Raw genomic sequence first — 27,531 nt, 5'->3', positions numbered from 1 at the left:
TATGTAGATTGGCCAGTGGTTGTGATCAACAGCAGTTTATAACGGTAAATTATTTTAAGTGTTTATGTTGTTTTAGTAGGTTCTTCAAGTAGACATTTCTAGTATTTGGATGCATTTTAAATTTTATTAGTTGACCACTCAAATGAGTACCTAATAAGGTACTATATACTAAGATACTGTTAATGAGACAAAGATGGTTAAATCCTGTTCTTGTCCTTAGAGGCAGTTATACATGCCTTCAAAAAGTGTTAGATAATAATTCATCATTGTACTTTTCATGTTTATACATTTATTCATTTATCTATGCCTGATTTGGGAGCCTTTGTCCCATTGTAATAACTATTGATGCAAACAAGGTTTTATTAGCTCTGGAAAGCATTTCATTGTGACAATGACTTATAAATTATGTTTAATTGGTTTAAATGCATTTGCTCCATTCAGGGTTAGAAGTCTGATAACCCTTAATGCTTTTATTATAGTTCAGAGCTGCACTGCTGTCTCCGGAATGATTTTTTAAATTCCTGTAAAGCTAAAGTTTAAATTTAAAACAAGAATCAATATATACTTTTTTCCTTGCTGTTTAATAATTTGAAGATTAGATTAATTTAGGTCTGAGTTGTTGCCTATCCATCTCTTTTTTTCCAATGTAGTTAGTTCTAAGCCTGGCATGACATGCAAACCAGTCTTGTATACAGGTTCTAGTCATTTAACCTGTAAAAATAAGTCTGTGCTGGGCCAAAGAAATTTTTTTTAATTTTATTTGTTTATTCATTTTTAGAGAGGAGAGAGAGAGGGCGAGAGAGAGACAGAGAGAGAAGGGGGGGAGGAGTTGGAAGCATCAACTCCCATATGTGCCTTGACCAGGCAAGCCCAGGGTTTCGAACCGGCGACCTCAGCATTTCCAGGTCGATGCTTTATCCACTGCGCCACCACAGGTCAGGCCAAAGAAATTTTTTAACTTTATCAATAATACCTTAGTAATCCAAAAGTATCTTGTTCAGCAGCCTCAACTAGGAAAGAATATAGTAGGCTACCAATAAGCAAATAGAAGAGATACCAAGCAACCCATCCACTAAAGCATTATTCCTTCTACTTGTGTACTTATTTCAAGAACTTTTTTTTTTCTTTCAGATTTTATTTATTCATTATAGAGAGGGGGGAGAGAGAGAGAGAGAGAGAGAGAGAGAGAGAGAGAAGGGGGGAGGAGCAGGAAGCATCAACTCCCATATGTGCCTTGACCAGGCAAGCCCAGGGTTTTGAACCGGCAACCTCAGCGTTTCCAGGTTGGCTCTTTATCCACTGCACCACCACAGGTCAGGCTTGTGTACTTATTTTAGACAAATACTAACAACGGTGATTTTGTTTTTTGGCCTCTGATAGCTCACAAAAAGGAAATTAGACTAAAATTTATTAGAATAAGATAAAGCACAATAATTTACAGTGTGAATGGGGAATATTTTTAAATTAAGACAGTAAAAACTCAAACTTTGGTAATTGTGGGCCATTTAATTTTGATGCAAACACCCATATTTATCTTAAGACTCTTTTAGGCCTTATTAAAAGGTGGGGAAGTTTTATTATAAATATATACTTGAGTCCCCATGGTTCTTGTTTTTGCTAAAATTTGTATTTCACTGAGGAAGTATACAGAGCATCATATCTATACATTCATCTTAAATTTTTAAGTTGTATTCCTGTAAATTATATTATCAAAGAATGCTATAGCTATATCACAATATCTTGGTTTGCCACCCACCCTAATAAGTTAAGATTTAAGCCTTTGTATTATAAATTCATTCTTTTGAAGTGTTTTTGCTGTTTCTGTGTTACTCTCAAAAACCGTAATTGATATTTTCCACAGTTACTTAATGTCTGATATAGTTCAAACATAATTTTAAAAATAGTCTGTAGTAAGTAAAAGTGAAAAAAGGTTTTTAAATATATATATATATATTTTAGAAACTAGGGATAACAGGATAGAGGCCTATAAAATTTTGCCAGCTTCAGATGCTAAAATTAATAGCATCTTGAAACATTTTTTGTCATCATGTTACCACTATTTGTGAGCCTTGATCTGGAAGAGTGACTTTAAATTCAGGTTGATGCTTTCAAATTCCCTGAAATGTATTAAACGTATTGTCCTAAATTGAAACTACTTTTTAAAACTTACCATAGGATAGGTAAGATTTCTGGAAAATAAAGATCTCCTCTTGGCACAAATTGTCAACTCACAGATAATATGTAAAATGGCACAAAATGAAAAAAGAAGCAAGAACACCAACAGTAGCAGGTGATAGAGGCAGGCAAAGGGTAGCAAGAAACCACCACAAGCCTGACCAGGCGGTGGCACAGTGGATAGAGCGTCAGACTGGGATGTGGAGGACCCAGGTTCGAAACCCCAAGCTCGCTAGCTTGAGCCCAAGGTCGCTGGCTTGAGCAAGGGGTCACTTGCTCTGCTGCAGCCCATACCCAGCAAGGCACATATGAGAAAGCAATCAACGAAGAACTAAGGAGCTGCAACAAAGAATTGAAGCTTTTCATCTCTCTCCCTTTCTGTCTGTCCCTATCTGTCCCTCTCTCTGACTCTCTGTCACACACACAAAAAAAGAAACAACTACAAGAAAGGTCTCAGGTTGTCACTGGAATACCACAGTAGTCCTAACAGGCAAATGACAAGTAGAAACCTAAATATTCTAATAGCTTATTGATTCAGTAGTGCTAGTCTGGTAATTGTTTAAAAAATTTTTTTGATGTCATATAATAAAACTGGATGTTATATGGGACTTGAGATGAAACTGTTTTGATTCATAAATGTCTGCCTTTCACTTTAATATTTCTTTTCCACTGGGCAGCCTTGTTAGAATGAGAAGAAATTAGAGCTGTATATCCTTCGTTTCAATTGGGGTTGGAAGGTGGAGGAACAACAACAAAAAGTAACCACTATGCCTAAACCTAGGCAGTCTCCTAATATTGTTACTTGGATTATAAATACTAACCTGAAGGATTTAAACAACTCGATCCATGGTTCTTGGTTGAGGGTAGTTTTGCATGAAGACAGTTTCAGGCGTCCCAAACTACAGCCTGCGGGCCTCATGCGGCCCCCTGAGGCCATTTATCCGGCCCTGCGGCACTTTCAGAAGGGGCACCTCTTTCATTGGTGGTCAATGAGAGGAGCACTGTATGTGGCGGCCCTCCAACAGTCTGAGGGACAGTGAACTGGCTGCCTGTGTAAAAAGTCTGGGGAACTCTGGTAGGTTATTACAGCTGGAGAGACTAGAAGTCAGAGGTGCTATTAAATAATCCAAAGATGCCCAGCATAGCTCCCCACAACAAAAAGTAACTAGCACAAAATGTCAGTGTGTATCTATTGATAAGCCCTGCCTAGATAAAAATTTTGAGTAAGACTTGGCTTCTTCAGTGTTGGAATTCACTCACCCTGTTATAAGCCGAAGCTTTGGACATTTTCACAGAATTAAATCTTATCTAAGACTTACTCTGTTGCTGCAAATATTTGTAAAGAACTGATCATTGAAAGCAGAATAAGATATATAAAATAAATATCTATATATTTTAATTTATTTAAAACTAATTCATTCATACTGAAGATTTCAGAAAACCTAAACGGGATTTTTGGATAACGTTTCACTTTGTATTTGGTAATGTGCTGCTGTATTGTCTAAGTGGGAAAAGTGATGATGTGTAAATATTAAAACTGATGTCTTCCAATGAGATTATAAATGAGATATTTTATCTTTTAAATATTTTTACTTTTCGTAATTATGTTGAAGCTTTAGTAAACATGACACTTTGACATGACAGTTTTACTTTTACCCACAGATTTGGATGTTCATTCATAAATGCTTTAAATTGGGAAAGAGTAATATGTTCTTTTTAATGTGTGGGGTTTTTTCTTTATTTAGTCTTTGCTCTTTTTTTTTCAGAAATAAAGGGTTTTTTGTTTTGGTTTGATTTGCTTTTATTTTTTTTCTTACTTGCCTGTTCTTTTTATTCTGTTGCAATAGTATAGAAGACAAGCAGAGTTCTTCTGTAAAGTAAAGTATTTTGCCTGAGCATGTTTAGATAAAATTTTCTCCACTATCAAACTATCAGCCTTGAAGGTTACTGATTGTGGGGGAGGGGGGTTCTTCTTTTCTCTTTGTAATTAAACTGCATAAATACTAATACATAATGTTAATCTAAGATTTTAATTAGACTTCAAAGTTTTATATTAATGATTGCAAGCAAGTTTTTTAATTTGGGGGGTGGGATTGGTGTGTTTTTTTTAATTTGGGGGGAGTTTTTTTGGTGTTTTGTTTTTACAGGGACAGAGTTAGAGAGAGGGACAGATAGGGACAGACAGGAATGGAGAGAGATGAGAAGCATCAATCATCAGTTTTTCGTTGCGACACCTTAATTATATTCATTGATTGCTTTCTCATATGTGCCTTGACCGCACGCCTTCAGCAGACCCGAGTAACCCCTTGTTCGAGCCAGCAACCTTGGGTCCAAGCTGGTGAGCTTTTTCTTTTTTTTTTTCTTCTTTTTTCCTCAAACCAGATTAGCCCGTGCTCAAGGTGGCAACCTCAGGGTCTCGAACCTGGGTCCTTCGCATCCCACTGTAGCGCTCTATCCACTGCGCCACCGCCTGGTCAGGCCAGAAGTTTTTTAATGTCATGTATCAGGACTTTTTAGTTTTCAATCAGTTGAATTTCTCCTATTAATATCATGAGAAATAGGTCATTTCCTTTTCCAGGTAATGGTTTTGCTTTTAGAAAGTAAGAACATAAGTTGGAGGCATTCTATGAGGCCTGACAATTGCTAAGCAACACTGGGTTTATAGAGACAGTTTAATAGTCTTGACCACCTTGAGACAGGGTTCCTACCACAGTGTGACAGTGAAGGGTCTTTGAAATTTCTTGATTGTTTTTTTTTTTTAAAGCAGGAACTCTAATTACTGTACATCTTTTTTTTTTTTTTTTTTTTTCATTTTTCCGAAGCTGGAAACGGGGAGGCAGACAGACTCCCGCATGTGCCCGACCGGAATCCACCCAGCATGCCCACCAGGGGGCGATGTTCTGCCCCTCTGGGGTGTCGCTCTGTTGCATCCAGAGCCATTCTAGCGCCTGAGACAGAGGCCACAAAGCCATCCCCAGTGCCCGGGCCATCTTTGCTCCAATGGAGCCTCGGCTGCGCGAGGGGAAGAGAGAGAGAGGAAGGAGAGGGGGAGGGGTGGAGAAGCAGATGGGTGCTTCTCCTGTGTGCCCTGGCTAGGAATCGAACCAGGACTCCTGCACGCCAGGCCAACACTCTACCGCTGAGCCAACCGGCTAGGGCCTACTGTATATCATTATCAGTTGGTAATGTTGCCACAATAATCAAATTGTAGATTATATGAATAATCTTGCTTAATAGTTAATAGTTTTATTTATAGTGAATGAACATTATACTATAGATGGGAATCTTCCTTTGGCTATGTGTGTATATATGGGTATATATTATAATTTATAAGAGTTTGTGTAAAGGAATGTAAATATACATTTTTTATTATGTAAAGTTTAAACTCTTAAAAGTATCAGTGCAGAAGACATTTTTTAATTTGTATCTTTTTTTGTTTGTTTGTTTCTTTTCTTTTTAAGCTGGAAATGGGGAGAGACAGTCAGACAGACTCCCTCATGCGCCCGACCGGGATCCACCCGGCACGCCCACCAGGGGCAACGCTCTGCCCACCAGGGGGCGATGCTCTGCCACGACCAGAGCCACTCTAGCGCCTGGGGCAGAGGCCAAGGAGCCATCCCCAGCGCCGGGCCATCTTTGCTCCAATGGAGCCTTGGCTGCGGGAGGGGAAGAGAGAAACAGAGAGGAGGGGGGGGGTGGAGAAGCAAATGGGCGCCTCTCCTATGTGCCCTGGCCGGGAATCGAACCCGGGTCCCCCTCATGCCAGGCCGACACTCTACCGCTGAGCCAACCGGCCAGGGCCTATTTGTATCTTATTAACTCTGAACCTACTGTTTTGCAACATTTATTTGTTTATTACTATTGGATTTCTTAATTGTTCCTTATTCTCAGTTTAAGATTGATGTAGCTAAACATGCATAGTGAGTGTGAAATGTGACTTTTTTTAAAGGGTGAAGTTGAACAAATTGCTATGATGAAACCGAAAGGCCAGACTGAACATGACGAGGGTATGCTTGAATATTTAGAAGATATAATTGGTTGTGGACGGCTAAATGAACCTATTAAAGTCTTGTGTCGGAGAGTTGAGCTATTAAATGAACACAGAGGAGAGAAGGTGAATCTTTTGTAGACTTTTGTTGTAAACCAGAATGTTCTGTTTATTAACAAAGTTTACTGAATCAAATATTCAAGTTATAGTACATACAGTTGGAAAATGTTTACTATTTTATATAGTTTTATATTTTTATTAATATAGTTTATATTTTATCTAATGTTTGCATATTTTAAATTCAGAGTATGCATTTGAAGTATATTTTAACAATCTATACACTATTAATTTTTATAGTTAAACAGAGTGAAGATGGTGGAAAAGGAAAAAGATGCCTTAGAAGGAGAGAAAAACATAGCAATTGAATTCCTTACCTTGGAAAATGAAATATTTAAAAAAAAAAATCATGTTTGTCAATATTATATGTAAGTACTTTAATTTATCAATTTTTATATTAGTTTCTAAACTTTAGTCAAATCCCCTTCTCTTTTCCTATATTAGAGAGATGTGAAGACTGAAGTAAAAAAAAAATTCTAAAAACTGTTTTGTGTAATGAATTCATTATTTACCAGAGTGTTGAAGTTGACTTCTAAATATCCTACTTTACATTGGGGTGGGTTCACATTATGTGTTACTATACATAATAATTTTACATATACTTTTTAATTCATGTAACTGATCTAATTTTGTTTGTGTGGAACCTATTTTGTTCCTAATTCTAGTCTTGACCCTGGGTTGGTTGTGTTCCTGCCCTTTCTTCTCCACACGCATCCTCCAATAGCCCCACGTAATTGTAAAATTACTATAGTTAAAAGTACTGTATTTTAGAAACAGCTGGTTTTACTTAAAATAGTTACATAATTTTAGAAGTGACATGTTAGGATCTTTGATTTTTCCTTTTTTCCCCCTCTAGTCATGATCTGCAAAAACGAGTTGCTGAAATGGAAACTCAAAAGGAAAAAATTAATGAAGATACCAAAGAAATTAATGAGAAGAGCAGTATACTGTCAAATGAAATGAAAGCTAAGAATAAAGCTGTAAAAGATGTAGAAAAGTAATGATTTTTTTAAAAGTACTAGAAGTATTTAAATTCAATTTTATTACCTGTATGTGTATGTGTGTCTATGTATAAACTTGGCAGCACATGAGTATAATACATTTGCTATCATATAAAGTGGTCTCCTTTTGCAGACAAAAACGAAATAATTGCCCTACATCTGGTACATCATTATAGATTTTTGAGTGCTCAGTGCTGGTCTTAAAATAATGGAGGATGCTACCCCTTGTGGCAGAACTCCATAACGCAAAACAGCAAAATAAGCAGCCTGACAGATTGTTAATATGAGTCCACAAATCTAATTGAGGTAGAATGGGGTTATGTTAGATAGAGTTTTTAAAGTTTTGTTCATGACTCTTTCTGTGCCAATATATTTTTTTTTCCTGTATTACCTCTGAAGTTGGAAATGGGGAGGCAGTTAGACTCCCACATGCGCCTGACCGGGATCCACCCGGCATGTCCACCAGGGGGCGTTGCTCTATTGCGACCAGGGCCATTCTAGCGCCTGAGGCAGAAGCCATACAGCCATCCTCGGCGCCCGGGCCAACTTTGCTCCAGTGGAGCCTTGGCTGCGGGAGGGGAAGAGAGAGACAAGAGAGGAAGGAGAGGGGGAGGGGTGGAGAAGCAGATGGGCACTTCTCCTGTGTGCCCTGGCCGGAAATCGAACCTGGGACTCCCGCACGCCAGGCCAAAGCTCTACCACTGAGCCAACCGGCCAGGGCCTCTGTGCCAATATTTAATGAAACCAGTATCTCTTACCTATGTGATTTTTCTTTTCTTTTTATTATTAAGTGAAAGGCGAGGAGGCAGAGACAGACTCCCACATGCATCCCCACTGGGATCCACCTGGCAAGAGTGATGCTCTGTTATTTGCAACTGAGCTATTTTAGCACCTGAGGTGAGGCCACGGAGCCATCCTCAGCACCCAGGACCAACTTGCTCAAACTGAGCCATGGCCGTGGGAGAGGAAAAGAAAGTGGGGTGGAGGGGTGGAGAAGCAGATGGTCGCTTCTCCTGCATGCCCTGACCGGGAATCAAACCTGGGACTTCCACACACACCAGCTGGACACTGAGCCAGCCAGGGCAATTTTTATTCTTTAAAATTTTACTTTTATCAAAATTTTTCTATACCTAGACATCATAGTCCCTAGAAAATGTAGTATTTCCCATCTAGCTTAGAAGGTCAAAATACTCCCATAATCACTTAATGGCTTCATCAAATATGGAGGGAAGGTATGATTAACTTGAAATAGGTCATTTTAGGATCCTACATTATAAGAGCTTGGACATATGTGCAGAGGAAATGTCCCAGGCAGAGTGTATAATATGGCTTTCAGTATCTGAATATTAAAAGTAATGACTAATAATTTTTTTGCTTTGCTAGGAAACTGAATAAAATTACAAAATATATTGAGGAGAACAAAGAGAAATTTACACAACTAGATTTGGAAGATGTTCAGGTTAGGGAGAAATTAAAACATGCTTCAAGTAAGGCAAAAAAACTGGAGAAACAACTTCAAAAAGATAAAGAAAAGGTAGGGGGTTTTTTTGTTTTTGTTTTTGTTTTTTTGTATTTTTCTGAAGTTGGAAAAGGGGAGGCAGTCAGACACACTCCTGCATGCGCCCGACCAGGATCCACCCGGCATTCCCATCAGGGGCCCATGCTCTGCCCATCTGGGGCGTCGCTCTGTTGCAATGGAGCCATTCTAGCACCTGAGGCAGAGGCCACAGAGCCATCCTCAGTGCCCAGGCCAACTTTGCTCCAATGGAGCCTTGGCTGCGGGAGGGGAAGAGAGAGACAGAGAGGAAGGAGAGGGGGAGGGGTGGAGAAGCAGATGGGCGCCTCTCTTGTGTGCCCTGGCCGGAAATCAAACCTGGGACTCCTGCACGCCAGGCCGACACTCTACCACTGAGCCAACCGGCCAGGGCAGAAAAGGTAGGTTTTAGAAAAAAATTATGTAAAATAAAATGTCTACATAACAGATCTAGTTTTTACTATTTTTTCATAGATCTGCTTGCCCCTTATTACTTAAGACAGTGTGTTGGGATTCTGATTAAGTGTTTAAGATTTATCTCTGAACCTGATTATTTTATCCACAAAGAAAAATCTTCTGATTTTTCTATGATGTACATTGTTTGGAAAATACTTATCAAATCAGCAATTCTATTTTTGTGATAAAATCATTTTCTTTTTCCTCACATAGTGGTTTAAGAAGATATTTTTGGTTATATGTTAAAGACTTAAAAGTATTACCTGACTCCTACGAAAATTAAAGTGAATTTCCCCTGAAAAAGGAAGGAAGGGGAACCTGGTAATTTAGAAGGTTTAAGAAAAAGATAAACTTTGAAACTACATTGTTAGGAGCCAGACTAATCAATCAATCTGAGGTCTTTCAAACTACATTCATAGCTTTTTCAGTTACGAACAGATATGACATCTACACCCACTTCCCCAAGAAAAGCTTTGGACCATGTAATTAATATAATAATTTTAGGCTTTGCTTTTACCTTATAAGTCTTCTCTAAATGCATTTGTTCACAAAATGATGTACTTTCTGCTTGTTATAATCTAACATGAATCAGTGTTTGAGGAGCACCATTTAGGGAAATACTGAACTTCTCCAATACTGGATAACCAAAATAAAATACCATATGGATTTGAGAGTAATGCCTAAATTGGGCAGATAGCCTGATGTAACTATTACAAAGGGCATCAAGTGTAGGCAAGTGGTTATTACCAGAAAATAGTAATGGAATTAAGTATTAGGCCTGCCTGATGAATCTGGAGGAGTAAAGTTGTAAAAAAAGAACTTAGGATTTGAGGGAAGCGGGGGGGGGGGGGTCGTGTAAAGGTAATTTGTGGTCAGTTCTAATATACCATGACATACAGTTTAAGAAATCTTATGTAGCCAGAGCATTTTAACAGGGAAAGTATAATACTCGCCTGAAATTAGAACAGAGGGAAGAAAGACCTAATGCTCAGAAGGGAGGGCTTTTTTTATAAGGAATTGAATTCATAGGATTAGACTGAGAATATACAGAAATTTCAGTACATGGTTAACCATGTACTTGCTCATACCCCTTTGCAAATAAATTCTATCAAGAGACAGAAAAAAGAAAAAGTACTTGCTAAAACCATCTAATTCAAATCCGATTACAAAGAAAACCACAAATATGTGGAAGACTCTGAGAAATGTTGTTTAAGAAAGTCAAATGTTGACAGTGTTGGACAGCCTAAAGGCACATGCTACTACAACTTAAACTTGTTTTATAATCTTAGGTAGAAGAATTTGAAAGTATACCTGCCAAGAGTGAGAATATCATAACTGAGACAATAACTAGAAAGAATGCCCTTGAGAAGGAAAAAGAGAAAGAAGAAAAAAAACTAAAGGAAGTTATGGATAGTCTTAAACAGGAAACACACGGGCTTCAGAAAGAAAAAGAGGTAAGATTTCTTCATCACTCAGTGTTTCTTTTTTTTATTTTTATTTTTTTTTTGCATTTTTCTGAAGCTGGAAACAGGGAGAGACAGTCAGACAGACTCCCGCATGCGCCCGACCGGGATCCACCCGGCACGCCCACCAGGGGCGACGCTCTGCCCACCAGGGGGCGATGCTCTGCCCACCCTGGGCGTCGCCATGTTGCGACCAGAGCCACTCTAGCGCCTGAGGCAGAGGTCACAGAGCCATCCCCAGCGCCCAGGCCATCTTTGCTCCAATGGAGCCTTGGCTACGGGAGGGGAAGAGAGAGACAGAGAGGAAGGCGCGGCGGAGGGGTGGAGAAGCAAATGGGCGCTTCTCCTGTGTGCCCTGGCCGGGAATCGAACCCGGGTCCTCCGCACGCTAGGCCGACACTCTACCGCTGAGCCAACCGGCCAGGGCCCACTCAGTGTTTCTTTTTGGTGGCTTTAACTCTTGTTTTTGTAGTAATGGCAAAAACTGACCTGTTAAAAGAAAAGGTTTGGACTTGTAATATCTAATCTAACATTCCAAAAAATAGCCTACACTCTGTCTCTTCTTTCCCATTTTAAAAATTAACTGAGGATTTGTAGTGGTCACAGAAATCTAACATGTCAAATACTGTTATATGTGCCATTCTTTATTGAGCCTGTTGATTTCATCAAATTTTCTTTTTCATCTTCTCAACTTATTTTCTTCATAACTTAATTTATTATTGCCTATAAAAACCTAGGACCACACTAACCCCTGGTTGACATCTCCTTCCTTGGCTTCTATAGCTCTTATATAATAGTTTAAAACTACAGCCCTTGTGTCAGTTTCTGGTTCAAATCCTAGGTCCTAAATCAATAATTTATTATCTCTGATCTCGTGCAGGTTATGTCTCCAGGTCATATTCCTCAAAATAGCGAGAAAATACCAATCTTATGAATCTTTGTGGAAATAGAATGTATGTGTGTACACATACACACATTTATTCATATAAATGCCTTGAAATTAAGAAATTAATGTTAGCTGCTACATTCTTTTAGCACTTGATTAATGTGACAGAGTATGCAGTTGTCACATTGCTATGACTTATCTATGAGTATTATAAATTCAAAACTTGGCTTTGTTTATATCCACCACAGCCTTTTTGACAATACTGAGCATATTAAATAGATATTTTGATAGATAATAGTAATTGAGTTAAACTGACATATGTACATAAGTTATAGACTATATACAACCTTTGTAAATTATGCCTCAGTAAAGTGGTACGGGTTTTTTTATTTGTTTATGTTTTTCAATTACAGACAATAATACATTGTTTTGGAATATGGACATGTTCTAATGTCACACTACAAAACTTTATAAGTAGGATGCCAGTGTGGTAAAGTGTCATTGGTTAATGCAGTAGCTTTCATTATGGATATATAGTTTCACATTTGTTCATGTAATGTACCATATACTGAATATGCCTCTGTGCCTTTTTGTGCCTTTTATTGGTGAAAAGGCCAGGGCTCACATCCAGGTGTCTCATTCCTCAGCATAAACTAGTAGCTAAAATGGGGGGTCTCTTCTACTTAGGAGTGAATGTTAATCTCTGATCTCAGTTTCCTCAAAGTGGATGTAATAATTTTATGTTAAGGAATTAACACATACAAAACATCCATAACAGTGTCTAGAATATAGTGAGTGAGTAATGTGTATGTGTTAGTGTTAATGAACTTGGACAGAAGCTCATGTTTCTGGTCCTTTTCCTTTTTGTGTGAAATATAGGAGTTAGGCTTTTGTAAGGGCCTATCTTATGCCATTCTATTAAATAGATCTTTTCTACAAAGTTTATTATAGTAGCCCCAAATTTCTACTTACTCATCAAATAAATGACTGGTGTTGGGGATTACCTGGCCTTATCTCTAAAACTGGTCAGGAACCTATGGCTCGCGAGCCAGGTGTGGCTTTTCTGATGGCTGCATCTGGCTCGCAGACAAATTTTTAATAAAGAAAATGATAACATTAAAAATATAAAACATTCTCATGTATTACAATCCATTCATTTCCGGCCCTGGCCAGTTGGCTCAGTGGTAGAGCGTTGGCCTGGCGTGCAGGAGTCCCGGGTTTGATTCCCAGCCAGGGCACACAGGAGAAGTGCCCATCTGCTTCTCCACCCCTCCCCCTCTCCTTTCTCTCTGTCTCTCTCTTCCCCTCCCGCAGCCGAGGCTCCATTGGAGCAAAGATTGCCCGGGCGCTGGGGATGGCTCTGTGGCCTCTTCCCCAGGCACTAGAGTGGCTCTGGATGCAACAGAGTGACGCCCCAGAAGGGCAGAGCATCGCCCCCCGGTGGGCATGCCGGGTGGATCCCGGTCAGGCGCATGCAGGAGTCTGTCTGACTGCCTCCCCATTTCCAGCTTCGGAAAAATGAAAAAAAAGATTATAATCCATTCATTTCCTACCGCTCATGTTCATGGTTGCGGACACCACCAGATTTTTGTTGGATAATGTGTAATGTACACGGGTCATTGTATGGCTCTCACGGAATTACATTTTAAAATATGTGGCGTTCATGGCTCTCTCAGCCAAAAAGGTTCCCGACCCCTGCTCTAAAACTTAACACAAATATACTTAAGGGAGCTTTCTGCTGAATAGACCTTACCATTTCAATTAAGGTAGTGTAGAAAGACCAATGGAATCCAGACCCAAATTTTTGTTCTCTTAACCACTATTTTTCTAAAAAGGGCATACTAATATATATCTCGTTAAGGCTCTTGTGAAGTCAGTTGGGGAGACTATATACAGTGAATAAGCAAAAACTATTAGTCCATTCCATTTGTAAGAATTATTTACTTCTATATATTATACTTGTAGAATCTTCTTAAGTTGAATTCAAAATACATGGTTTCTCTTTTAGTTTAGGCTTGAAAAGTTAATGAAGTCTATCATTTTAACAGAGTCAAGAGAAAGAACTTATGAGTTTCAGCAAATTGGTAAATGAAGCACGTTCAAAGATGGATGTGGCCCAGTCAGAACTCGATATCTATCTCAGTCGGTATAATACTGCGGTGTCTCAGTTAAGTAAGACCAAGGAAGCTCTCTCTGCAGCTTCTGAGACTCTCAAAGAAAGGAAAGCTGCAATCGGAACTATAGAAGCAAATCTCCCTCAAACTGAACACGAATTAAAGGAGGTAAATCTTTGCTTTTGTATTTCATCTGAACACTGTTTATCAGCTAAGTTTTTATATATATATTTTTTCATTATTATTTTTTAAATCTCAACATCTGAAGTGACTGGTATATACAGGTGGTCCCCAATTTACGGTTTTTTAAACTTATGTATGACAGTGAAGTAGTATTTTGTAGCTTTGTATTCATTTTAAGAAATATCCCCTAATTTTTGTGAGCAGTATATATAATAGTTTACATGAGCTATTCAACACTTTATAATAAAGTAGGCTTTGTATTTGATGATTTGCTGAACTATAGGATGATGTAAATTTCTGAACACTTTTAAGTAGGGTACGCGATAATGTTCAGTAGGTTAGGTGTATTGAAAGCATTTTTGACTTAATGATAATTTCAACTTACAATGGGTTGTTGGTATGTAACCCCATCCTAAATCAAGGAGCATCTGTATAGACTTTTTTTTTCATTTAGCATTAATTTTCCCCAAAACAACAGGGTTAGTATTTCAGTATTCCAACTGATCTGAACTGAGACTATCTGGAAACTAGCTGTATTCTCCCCAAGAGCATCAAACAACAAAAAAACACTACTACCACCGCCATTGTTTCCCATAGAAATAATTTAAACAAAAGAAAGATTGTGTTTCCTTAAATCTTAGTATAGATAATTTATGCAAAAACAAATGAAAACCGTAAATAATAATTATGGATGAATATGCAAACTTAGCTGTTTTAATGTATTCTATTTTTGAATATATTGATGTAGTTTTTTTATTAGGGCTGCAAACTTTTAAACTAATCAAGATATTTAGTTTAGCTTAGCTCCTTGGTTGGCTAACCACAGCTCACTAGCCACATGAGGCTCTTTGGCCCCATGAGTGCGGCTTTTTGGCCAGCTTAGGAGTATCCTAATTAAGTTAATAATATTGTACCTACCTATATAGTTTAAGTTTAAAAATTTTGGCTCTCAAAAGAAATTTCAATCATTGTACTGTTGATATTTGGCTCTGTTGACTAATGAGTTTGCTGACCACTGGGTTAGCCCATTGGTGCCCCTCCCCTATCCTTCAGTAGATTATATATCTAAGGAATTTTGTAACTTTAATCTCCAAAGCTTATTAGGCATGATGGCAGTAGAAAATGCTATCTGAAGAGGAATTGTAATTTTGGAAGTAGTACTTTTGTTTGTTTGTTTCTCCATTTGACTATGTAGAATTTAAATGTAAACTTGTTATATCCAGTGACCACTTCTATCTTCCTAGTAATTCAGTTTATTTTTAGGTAAATTGTAACTACAGTATAACTTGAGCTTTTACTTTATACCAGTGTAACCAGTAATAGAGGTGGTAATTTAAAGCCAGGAGTTGAGGGAAAATCTCAGAAAAAAATGGCTGCTTTAGGTTGAAGATTAAGCAACTGAAAACTTGAATGTTTGTGTATATGCATGTGGTTCCTCTCCTTTTCGCAGCTAGCATTTTTGTATAACAGTAGTTCTAGTCACTCATTGTGTGCCCCTTCATTCAGAGCTGTGCTTATATGTTTTTTTTTTCTTGAATTAAATATATAATACATTTTCTCTATCAGTTAGAAAGCAAAGCACAGTATAACCATAGTTCTATCTGGCCACCCATATCTAGGATCCTGTACCAGAGTTTATTTTACTATTAGTGCAGTATTTAAGAATTAGGACATGCTTGCCTGACCTGTGGTGGTGCAGTGGATAAAGCGTCGACCTGGAAATGCTGAGGTCGCCGGTTCGAAACCCTGGGCTTGCCTGGTCAAGGCACATACGGGAGTTGATGCTTCCAGCTCCTCCCCCCTGTCTCTGTCTCTCTCTCCCTCTCTCTCTCCTCTCTAAAATGAATAAATAAAATAAAAAAAAAATTAAAAAAAAAAAAGAATTAGGACATGCTTACGCCTAACTGTGTGGTTGCAAACTGGAATTTCCACAGCCCCAGCTCTACTTGCTCTATCAATTAATGTACTGCTCTTAGAACCATACTGCATTTATGTTCTTTATTATTGACCCAAATAATTTGTGCCTTTTTAATAATAGAAAATCCATCCACATTTTTCAAAACCAAACCAGCAGTTGGAGTATGGTCACTTAGTTCTGGTTCAAATGTTTATTGTTGGTCTTTTCCTTTTTTGAAGCAGTAAACTAATTCTATGCAGTGATTGAGTGTAGAATTATTTTATTTATTTATTTATTACTTTTCACTTTTAGAAAGAAAAAGAACTTCAAAAACTTACACAAGAAGAAATAAATTGCAGAAATTTGGTTCATGATCTTTTCCAAAAAGTTGAAGAGGCAAAAAGTTCCTTAGCAATGAATCAAAGTAGGGGGAAAGTCCTTGATGCAATAATTCGAGAAAAAAAATCGGGCAGGATTCCAGGAATATATGGAAGATTGGTAAAGTAGATTTATTTGGAAAGTATATAATTTTTTTTAATAAAACCATTGTAAATAATTTTCTTACCTTGATTTAAAGAACTGTATATTAAATGTCACTGTAATAAAATTATATTCATTAATTCCAAGAGGGAAAATTTTGAGCAGTGGTAAACTTGACAAAACTACTCAAAAAGAGTTTGATAAATTTTATTCTGGGTTTTATACCATTATACCAACATATATGACTGGACTTTAGGTGTATCAATAAGGGATGTTTAGAGACCCAAGGCTAGCAATAGTGGGGACCATTCCCTCTCCTGAGACTGAAAAGGGAAGGAAGCTGTGGCCATGCCTGGAAGGTAGCTTGGAGGAAATGGGGAAAATACATATTTTGATCCCATTCATCTCCTACCGTACCCATTACTCTTGCTGGTGCCTAACATTAGCTAAAGCTAGAGAGCCAAAAAGCCGATTGATGCAGTTCCTGAATCTGCATTCCAGAGAAGGATGCAGAAGAGAGTGATTCAAAAGGGCAAATGAAAATTACACAGCATAGTTGCTTCCTGTCTAAATTTTAAGTGACTTCCATCTTATTTTCTCAAAGATAAACAATTTGGTCCTATTCATTTGCTCTCAAGGAAAAATCAAGCTCGTCAGTGAATAAATACTACTTGATAGCTAATTTATTAACAGGTTGATAAGCAGGCAAATGTATTTTAAGACTTAGATAATCTTAGATAACTTTTAATAATTCATAGATTAATGAGTTAATAGTTAATTAATGGTCATAATACCTTTAGGTTTCAAATTTTCATATTTTAATTCAGTGAAAGCAGTTTTTTCAACTTGAGCTTTCATTAAAAATTTAAACTGAATACTCAGAACTTCTAAAAGGTATATTAAAAACTTTGGTTGAATGACAGGAATGCTTATATTTTCATTGCATACTTTTTGTACTTTTTTGTTGTTGTTGTTCTTTTTTTTTTGTCATGAGAGGAGGGGAGGCAGAGACAGACTCTCACATACGCCCCAACCTGGATCCACCTGGCAAGCCCCTCACAGTCTGATGCTCTATCCATCTGGGGCATTGCTCCATTGCTCAGCAACCAAGCTATTCTTAGCACCTGAGGCAAGGCCAGCCAGCCATTTTCAGCCCGTGGGACCACTTCCCTCCAATTGATCCATGCCATTTTCAGCCCGTGGGACCACTTCCCTCCAATTGATCCATGGCTGCAGGAGAAGAGAGGGAGAGGAGGGCAAGGGGTGAAGAATCAGATGGTCACTTCTCTGTGCCCTGATTGGGAATCAAACTTGGGACAGCCATACCCTGGGCTGACACTGCCACTGAACCAGCCAGCCAGGGCCCTTTTTGTACTTTTTAAAACCATGTATAAATATACTTTCTCAATTAAAAGTAATTTGCAAAATCTATATGAATAGTTATTGGATAATCCTATTCCTAATTTCTTGCTGACAGTACCTTCGTTTTTCTCCAATCCTTATATTAGGGGGATTTAGGAGCAATTGATGAAAAATATGACATTGCTATCTCATCCTGTTGTCGTGCATTAGACTACATTGTTGTTGATTCTATTGATACAGCCCAAGAATGTGTAAACTTCCTTAAAAGACAAAATATTGGAGTTGCAACCTTTATAGGTTTGGATAAGGTAGGTACTCATAAAAAGATACATATAATTAAGTGCCAAGTGTTTTGTGTTTTTACTTTCTTTTGTTTTGAATTCTAGCTTTTTCTTCATGGTTATTCATTGAATACTCCATAGGTTTTGAGGATTATTTTAGGCTTTGGGGTCACATGGTTGTGAAAAAAGCATCTTATAATGCCTGCCTCCCCAAAGGATTATACATTCCATTGTTGGAGTGACTGGTAGTTTGCATTTCTGAACCTCCATCATCAATAACTACTTAAAAAAAATAAAATCTTTATTGAGATATAATTCACATACCATAAAATTTACCATTTTAACATAATAGAGTTCATTGAGTTTTTGTGTATTGACAAGGTTGTTTTAACTGTGACCTCTGTAATTCTAGATTATTTTCATCACCTCGAAAAGAAACTTCATGCCTATTAGTGGTCATTATCCATATTCTCCTCCCTCTCCCCCAAACAACCTCTTATCTGGTTTTTTTTTGTTTGTTTTTTTTTGTTTTTTTTGTCTCTATAGATTTACCTATTCTGGACATTTCATATAAATGAAATCATATAATATGGAGCCTTTTGTGTATGGCTTTGAGCACATTTTCACAATTCATCCATGTTGTAGTATGCACCATAGTCATTTTAGATAGTATGAAGTGGTATCTCATTGTGCTTTTGCTTTTCATTTCCTGATGACTAGTGATGTATCTACATCGTTTTCTGTGCTTATTGGCCATTTGTTACCTTCTTTGGAGAAATGTGTATTCAAACCTTATATAGTCTGGATACAAACCTCTTGTCAGATATATTTTCTATTCTGTGAGTTGTCTTTTCCCTTTCTTGGTGGTGCCCTATGAAGCACAAAAGTTTTTAAATTTTGAAGTCCAATTTATTTTTTCTTTTTTGAGAGAGAGGCAGAGACAAAGACAGGAAGGAAGAGAGATGAGAAGCATCAACTCGTATTTGTGTTGCTTCAGTTCATTGATTTCTTTCTCATATGTGCCTTGACCTGGGGGACTCCAGCCAAGCCAGTGAACTTGGGCCTACGCCAGCAGTTTTGGTCTTCAAGCCAGCAAGCATGAGATCATGTCTATGATCTCAAGCTGGCAACCTCGGGGCTTAGACCTGGGTCCTCAGTGTCCCAGGTCAACACTCTGTCCAGTCAGGCCCAATTTTTAATTTGGTTGTATGTGTCTGAGTGTTATCTGAGAAACTACTTCGTAATCCAGGTTCACAATAATTTACTTCCTCTGTTTTCTACCAAGAGTCTCATAGTTTTAGCATAGTCTTACATTCAGATTTTTAATCCATGTGGAGTTAATTTTATAAGGTAGTATAAAGTAGGGGTCCAATTCTGCTTTGCATGTGGATGTTCAGTTGTTTCACCACCATTTCTTGGAAAGATTATTTTTTCCCCATTGAATTTTCCTAGCATCCTTGTCAAAATCAACTGACCCTAAATATAAGGTTTGTTTCTGGACCCAACATTTACTTATATGTCTGTCCTTGCACTGGTACTACACTGTCTTGATTACTATAGCTTTGTGTAGTATGTTTTGAAATCAAGAGCCCTCTAATTTTGTTCTTTTATACAAAGATTGTTTTAGCTTTTCTGAGTCTCTGTAATTCTCATACCAGTTTTAAAACTAGCTGGTCAGTTTCTGGCCCCAAAACCCAGACATTTGGAATATTTTTTATTTTTCAATTACAGTTGACATACAATATATTAGTTTCAGGTGTACAACATGATTGGATTTATATAACTCACACTTTGATAAGCAGCTGGAATTTTGATACAGGTTGCATTGAATCTTTAGATCAATTTGGATAATATTGCCATCTTAATGTTAAATCTTTTTGTATTTTTCTGAAGCTGGAAACAGGGAGAGACAGTCAGACAGACTCCCGCATGCGCCCAACCGGGATCCACCCGACACACCCACCAGGGGCGACGCTCTGCCCCTCCGGGGCGTTGGTCTGCCGCGACCAGAGCCACTCCAGCGCCTGGGGCAGAGGCCAAGGAGCCATCCCCAGCGCCCGGGCCATCCCTGCTCCAGTGGAGCCTTGGCTGCGGGAGGGGAAGAGAGAGACAGAGAGGAAGGAAGGGGGGGGTGGAGAAGCAATGGGCGCCTCTCCTGTGTGCCCTGGCCGGGAATCGAACCCGGGTCCCCCGCACGCCAGGCCGACGCTCTACCGCTGAGCCAACCGGCCAGGGCCAATAATGTTAAATCTTATAGTTCATATGAATCTATAATGTCTTCCATTTATTTAGGTCTAAATTCATACAGTAATGTTTCATTGCTTTCAGTAATTAGGTCTTGTGTTTCTTTTATTAAACTTATTTGCAGATTTTGGGGATGTTGATGTTTTTTGGGTTTTTGGTGTTGTTTTTTTTTACAGAGACAGAGTAAGGGATAAACAGGGACAGACAGGAACGGAGAAATGAGAAGCATCAATCATTAGTTTTTCGTTGCGTGTTGGGACACCTTAGTTGTTCATTGATTGCTTTCTCTTATGTGCCTTGACCACGGGCCTTCAGCAGACCGAGTAACCCCTTGCTTGGGTCCAAGCTGGTGAGCTTTTTGCTCAAATCAGATGACCTCTTGCTCAAGCTGGCGACCTCAGGGTCTCGAACCTGGGTCCTCAGTATCCCAGTCCAACGCTCTACCCACTGCGCCACCACCTGGTCAGGCGATGTTGATGTTTTATAAACAGTTTTCTTAATTTCATTTTTAATACTAGTGTATAGAAGTAAATTAATTTTTGTGTGTCGATCTTATATCCTACAACTTTGCTGAATTTATAATCAGTTTTAATAGTTTTGTCAGGGATTCTTTAGGATTTTATGTATATAAGATCATGTTTTTGAATAGAGATAGTTTTATAATAACTTCTTTTTTAAAATATCAATGAAGTAATACAGTAGTCCCCCTTATCTGCAGTTTCACTTTGTGATTTCAGCTACCTGCTGTAGACCATATTCTGAAAATATTAAATGGAAAATTCTAGAAGTAAACAAAATGATGTTTTAAATTTTACAGTATTTTGAATAGTGTGATGAAATCTTGCACTGTCGTTCCAGACATAGATCATCCCTGTGTGCAGAGGATCCATGCTGTTCACCTGTTAGTCACTTAGTAGCCAGATCTGTTAGCAGAGAGACCATATTCACATAACTTTTATTTTAGTGTAATTATAATCGTTCTATGTGATCAGTTCATCTCTTACTATGCCTAATTTATAAATTCATCTTCATTAGAGGTATGCGTGTATGGGGGAAAACTTTTATGTATAGGTTTCAGTACTATCCGCAGTTTCAGGTATCTACTGTGGGGTCTTAGACCACGTCCCCAGCAGATAGAGGACTACTGTACTCAATTATGCAGATACTGAGAACCTTGTATACATGCCCTTACATTTTATACATGTATGTTACTTATCTTAAAATTATATATTCTTTATTTTAATATATAATTACTATTTTACTTTTAGATGGCAGTATGGGCCAAAAAAATGAACAAAATTCAAACTCCTGAACATACTCCTCGGTTATTTGATTTAGTAAAAGTAAAAGATGAGGAAATTCGCCAAGCTTTTTACTTTGCTTTACGGGATACCTTAGTAGCTGACAACTTAGATCAAGCCACAAGAGTAGCATATCAAAAAGATAGAAGATGGAGAGTGGTAACATTACAGGGACAAATTATAGAACAATCAGGTAATAATGGTTTTATTTCTGTTACTGGGTGTGTTTTATTTCATCTTGTTGGAGAAGACATTTGAGTGTTACTTCTCTGTCTCCAGGTACAATGACTGGTGGTGGAAGCAAAGTAATGAAAGGAAGAATGGGTTCATCAGTTGTAGAAATCTCTGAAGAAGAGGTTGGCACATTTGAAATTGTAGTCATTTTTTTTTTAAATAGCTTTATTGATTTATAATATACATACTATAAAATTCAGCTATTTTAAATACTGAGTTTTCTATAAATGACTAATCGATAAAATGTGGGATTTTATGTAAAACTTTAAAGTTCTAAACATTATTTAAAATATATATACTGAGCATAAATATTTTTCCTATTACATTTGGATCAAATGGCTATTCCATAATTTAACCATTCATTCATTTAGTGTTTGGCACCTTATTTTCACGTAATTAGTACTACATACACCTTAACTATGTAATTAGTTTTTCTATTTCAAAATAATTCTAAGTTGTTAGTATAGTAGAGACTTCAATGTTCTACTATCAACCTCACGACACTATATGTATTTTTTCTTCCTTAAAAACATACTTGGATGTCCTAGATACCTGACTTTTTGTAAAGAGTTATGCCTTTATTTCCCTCACCCCCATATTTTGAAATTGTTTCTGTTCTTTCACTTAGCTGTTTGTATAAGAGGATACCTACAGTTGACTTTGCTGTTAATCTGAAATGACTCCTGCAGAAAACTTATTTCACTTCTACTCTTTGTAGGTAAATAAAATGGAATTGCAGTTGCAGAGAGACTCTCAAAAAGCAGTACAAATCCAGGAACAGAAAGTACAACTGGAAGAAGCAGTAGTTAAGTTAAAGCTTAGTCAACGAGAAATGAGGAATACACTAGAAAAGTTTACCGCAAGCATCCAGGTACTCTTTTATCAATGTTAGCTGAAAGTGTTGGAATTCAGTAGTAACTTGACAGAAGCATTTTGCAGTTTGCTTGCAATTTTAAAATACAAGGTAGGAAGGTCTGTCTTCATGATTTTGTTTCCCTCAGTACTAATGGGTAAATGTCCTGTCATAGTGTTGCTCTGGCCACAGCTGGTCCTTGTTTCCATTTGTTCTCCATAGAAATATGTCTTCCTTAACAATTTTGAGACTTTATTTTCATTCTCTTTTCAAAATGGAATGTTTTTTGGGGTTTTTGGGGGTGGTTTTTTTGAGAGAGAGGACAGATAGGGAAAGACAGGGAGAGAGATGAGAAGCATCAATTCTTCACTGTGTTATATTAGTTGTTCAACAATTGCTTTCTCATATGTGCCTTGTCCAAGGGGCTACAGCAGAGCAAGTGACCCCTTTGTTCAAGTTGGCGACCTCAGGGTTTCAAACCTGGGTCCTCTGCGTCCCAGTCCAACGCTCTATCCATTGCATCACTGCGTGGTCAAGCATTAAAGTGGAATGTTTTTTTAATTATGAAAAAGAAATGCATGCTGTCTTAAAAAGAAAGTATTCAGAAAATACTCAAAAGATAATCACCCTCGGCCTGACCTGTGGTGGCGCAGTGGATAAAGCGTCGACCTGGAAATGCTGAGGTTGCCGGTTCGAAACCCTGGGCTTGCCTGGTCAAGGCACATATGGGAGTTGATGCTTCCAGCTCCTCCCCCCTGTCTCTCTCTTCTCTCTCTCTCTCTCTCTCTCTCTCTCTCTCTCCCCCCTCTCTAAAATGAATAAATAAAATAAAAATTAAAAAAAAAATAATCACCCTCAATTTTTATGTATATTCTTTAGCTTTTTAATACAAATAGCTAGTTTGCATTCATGTTTATGTATATGGCAAATATGTATTAAGTACAAATATAGAATTTTAATGAGTCATACTAATTTTTCTTCACTTAAGAAATTATGGTTTTCTTTCTAAGCCAATGAAAATTTTGTGTGCTATTAACAGTATATACAAATAATTTTTCCAAGTCTTAATATGCTTGGTAGTCTTTAGTATTGTATATTTGCTACTCTGATATACTAAAAATGCTATTTTTAACTTTCTTTGTCATGAGTTTATCCATCATTCTGTGTGTTTGTTGGCCATTTCATTTATTATATACATTGTTCATGTTTTCTGTTTTCCTGTTTATATTTGTCCTTAAAGATTTTAAGTATTTTTTTTTATTCAAAATGTTTAAAGGAAATGTTACTGAGTTAAAATATTGACCTTGATTGTTAAAACTTTTCTGTAGCGTTTATCAGAGCAAGAAGAGTATTTGAATGTCCAAGTTAAGGAACTTGAAGCTAATGTACTTGCTACTGCTCCTGACCAAAAAAAGCAGAAATTGCTAGAAGAAAATGTTAGTGCTTTCAGAAAAGGTATGTTTATGGATGCAGGCCCTATTTTTTGAGATTGTTAAAAGTAGGTTTTTAATATTTGAAATGTTTCAGATAGCCATTTGAAGGCTAAAATAGCAAGTCACTGCTCTGTATTATGATTTCTATTATTTCATTCCCCAAAGGTAAGTACAATTAAGGTTAAATAAGTATTATTAAATTGAGAATTATATCTGACAGATAAGGAGACCAAGTTAAGGATGAAGAGTACAGATAATGTAGGGTCTTATAGGCCGTATTTTCAAGTGAGATAAGAAGCCACTGGAGGGTGGTGGACAGGGAAGTGGTGTGACTTGACAGGGTTTTTTTCCCCCCTGCGCTTAATTTTGGATCTATATTTTGTTCTTTCAGACACAATGACTTCACGTACACTCACTTTTTCATCACACATTCTCACAATATTTGTTGTGACTGGGGTTTTTTGTTGTTTTTGTTGTTGTTGTGACTGTTTTTTGGGTTTTTTTTTTTTTCATTTTTCTGAAGCTGGAAACAGGGAGAGACAGTCAGACAGACTCCCGCATGCGCCCGACCGGGATCCACCCGACACGCCCACCAGGGGCGACGCTCTGCCCACCAGGAGGCGATGCTCTGCCCATCCTGGGCGTCGCCATGTTGCGACCAGAGCCACTCTAGCGCCTGAGGCAGAGGCCACAGAGCCATCCCCAGCGCCCGGGCCATCTTTGCTCCAATGGAGCCTTGGCTGTGGGAGGGGAAGAGAGAGACAGAGAGGAAAGCGCGGCGGAGGGGTGGAGAAGCAAATGGGCGCTTCTCCTGTGTGCCCTGGCCGGGAATCGAACCCGGGTCCTCCGCACGCTAGGCCGACGCTCTACCGCTGAGCCAACCGGCCAGGGCCTGTTGTGACTGTTTTGATGGTACCTAGTAGTCAATTGAAAGGCCAAAAATGTTATCTTTGTCATTTATACCAACACTTTTACAGAGAGACTGCAGGAATCTTTTATTTTTGTTTGAAAAGAAAGCCTTGACTTTATTAGGAACTCCATCTCTCCTCTCATGGAAAAGCTGGCTATTATCAGTAGACTGTTAATTCCTAATATGAAGGACCCGTTTCTGCCACCATATCTTTTTTTTTTTTTTTTTTTTTCCTGGAGTTGGAAACGGGGAGGCAGTCAGACAGACTCCCGCATGTGCCCAACCAGGATCCACCTAGCATGCCCACCAGGGGCGATGCTCTGCCGCAGAGCCATTCTAGCACCTGAGGCAGAGGCCACAGAGCCATCCTCAGAGCCCGTCTGCCAGCATATCTTTAAGATTAAACATAAGGTCTACTGGAAAGTTCTGTCCATTTTTGGAATAAAACAAAATACAAATTTTTCTTACCGTCAATAAACTTTATTAAATAATATAATTGCCATTATTCTTAATGATTTCTTGACAGAGTGAGGGCAATTTGTATATCCCATTTCTGAAAAATGTTTTTATCTTTTGATGCGAAAAATTGAACGAGTGCTTGTTTGATATCTTCATTTTTGAATTTTTTGCCCTTCAAGAAATTTTCTAAGTGATAATCGGAGGGTGCTAAGTCCAGGGAATATGGTGGATGCGACAGACATGCTTCTGTGCATTTCTTCCTTGTTGAAATTCGTAAAAATTACAGTGGTGTAAATGAACTTTTATCAGTAGCCATGGGTACACTAGGGCTTCACACATAAGACTAACGTGAATCAACTTTTAGTTAATTTGCTACGTCAGTATGTATATGTTAAGTGATAAAAATAGAGAGGCACACATGCGCCAAGTAAACATGCTTAACGTGTCGAAGCTTGTGATAGAAACGAACAGAACTTTCCGGTAGACCTTATATATTGTTTTATATTAGTTTAGATCTTAAAAATATCTCCCTGGCTAAGGTGCAAAGAATAGAATGGTGGGGGGCAAGGTGGTATAGAATAGTGACTTCAAAATTACAGACTTTGTGTGCCAGTCTTCTCCTACAATAGACTATAGGTGTTTTAAAAAGAGAAATACATTGTATATACTTGAAAGTTAAGGAAGATGATCTAAAGGTTTGGAACCTTTTCTAGGTGTATCCCTGGCCCCTACCCCAGTGTAAGTTGTGGTGCCCCCACTGCAGCTGGTATTGGCAATATAGAGCTTTTAAATGTGTATACTTAGGCTCTCGCTAGTTGCCTCAGTGGATAGAGCATTGGCCTGGCATACGGATGCCCTGGGTTCAATTCCTGGTCAGGGTGCACAAGAGAAATGACCACCTGCTTCCCTCCCACTCCTTCTTCTCTCCCTCTTTTCTTCTTCTTTTTCTCTCCCTCTTCCTCCTGCGGCACCAGTGGCTTGAGCATCAGCCCCAGACAGGTTGCCCGGTGAATCCCAGTCAGGGTCTATGTAAGAGTCTTATCTCCCCTCCTCTCATACATACATATACATACATACATTAACTAGTTTTAATATTCTTAGGGGAAAAGGGGGATCCGGAAGACCAAAAAGAGGTTGTTTTTAAGAGCTGGGTGGTGGTCTTAGAAATGTAAAAAACAGTTCAAATTAACTCAATAGATGGGCTGAAAGATTGGACTAAAGAACTCTCTGATAATGTAAAACAAAAAGAGAGAAATGGTTATTTGCAAGATTTAGGGAAGGTTGATACTCTACCCTAACAGACAAGAGACAGAAAGGAAGCGATCATAATTCCTTATTCAGTCTTTTTCACTCAGCAAATCCTACCTGCCTCCATCTGTACCAAATGCCCAGACAGCTCCTATAGGAACTTTATGGGAATCTCTTTACATAAGTTAGCTTAGTTTTTTGTTTAGCTTTCTAGACATAGGTATTCTTGATTGCTTGAACTCCTCACCTTTTTGTCACCTTTTATCCTTCTTGATATTGTATAGTGATTAAGATTCAAGTAGGAAACTCCTGGCTAGTATAAATAGGATTTGTTAGAGGGTGTATGTGTCCATGCGTTCTTAACAGAGTAATAGATTGTTTACAGAATCCTTAGAATGGCTAAAGAACAAAATTCTAGACTGAACATTCATCAATGATTTCCAGAGCTACTCTGCAGAATGATCAAAGGAACTATACTGCCTCTTATATGGTTGGAAAGTCAAATCTCAAATTGGGAAGTTAATACTACAGTTATGAACAAAAGCATATTACATTTACGATGATCTACCATCAAAGCTAATGCCACTGCCTGTATTCATAAAGCTTTTGACTAGATACCAGAACCTCTAACTCTACCAAGAACTTCTCTGTGACTGCTTGCTTGCTTGTTTGATTCATCACTTTTGCCTCCCAAATTATGCAATTTCTTTTGAGTGATGTCTGAACAAGAGAATCTAAATAATTTAACTTAGCTTGCCTGACTTGTGATGGTACAGTGGATAGGTTACCAGCCTGGAATGCTGAGGTCATCCATTCGAAACCCTGGGCTTGCCCGGTCAAGGCACATGAGAAGCAACTACTATGAGTTGATGCTTCCCTCTCATTCCTCCATCCCCCACCTTCTCTCTCTCT

The 27,531-nt window shown here is 38.2% G+C and overlaps 2 protein-coding genes across 2 annotated transcripts in view; one reads left to right on the top strand and one right to left on the bottom strand.

The window, feature by feature from the left end:
- The window catches only part of IFT80 (intraflagellar transport 80), a 276,992-nt gene that overhangs the window by 230,286 nt on the left and 19,175 nt on the right, over positions 1-27,531 (bottom strand). The gene's annotated exons all lie outside the window — the stretch shown is intronic.
- Positions 1-27,531, top strand: part of SMC4 (structural maintenance of chromosomes 4) — a 39,610-nt gene that overhangs the window by 6,387 nt on the left and 5,692 nt on the right. The window contains exons 6-17 of the mRNA XM_066241590.1: positions 6,125-6,289; positions 6,521-6,648; positions 7,137-7,277; positions 8,665-8,815; positions 10,561-10,725; positions 13,669-13,902; positions 16,127-16,312; positions 17,803-17,964; positions 21,450-21,675; positions 21,762-21,838; positions 22,435-22,587; positions 23,898-24,024. Coding sequence (XP_066097687.1) covers positions 6,125-6,289; positions 6,521-6,648; positions 7,137-7,277; positions 8,665-8,815; positions 10,561-10,725; positions 13,669-13,902; positions 16,127-16,312; positions 17,803-17,964; positions 21,450-21,675; positions 21,762-21,838; positions 22,435-22,587; positions 23,898-24,024 — 1,915 coding nt within the window. The remainder of the gene's footprint in view (positions 1-6,124; positions 6,290-6,520; positions 6,649-7,136; positions 7,278-8,664; positions 8,816-10,560; positions 10,726-13,668; positions 13,903-16,126; positions 16,313-17,802; positions 17,965-21,449; positions 21,676-21,761; positions 21,839-22,434; positions 22,588-23,897; positions 24,025-27,531) is intronic.

Source organism: Saccopteryx bilineata, chromosome 8 (genome assembly GCF_036850765.1).
Source record: "Saccopteryx bilineata isolate mSacBil1 chromosome 8, mSacBil1_pri_phased_curated, whole genome shotgun sequence".
Lineage (NCBI taxonomy): Eukaryota > Metazoa > Chordata > Mammalia > Chiroptera > Emballonuridae > Saccopteryx > Saccopteryx bilineata.
Note: the sequence above shows the minus strand (reverse complement) of the source record. Positions and strands in the feature narration are given on the sequence as shown.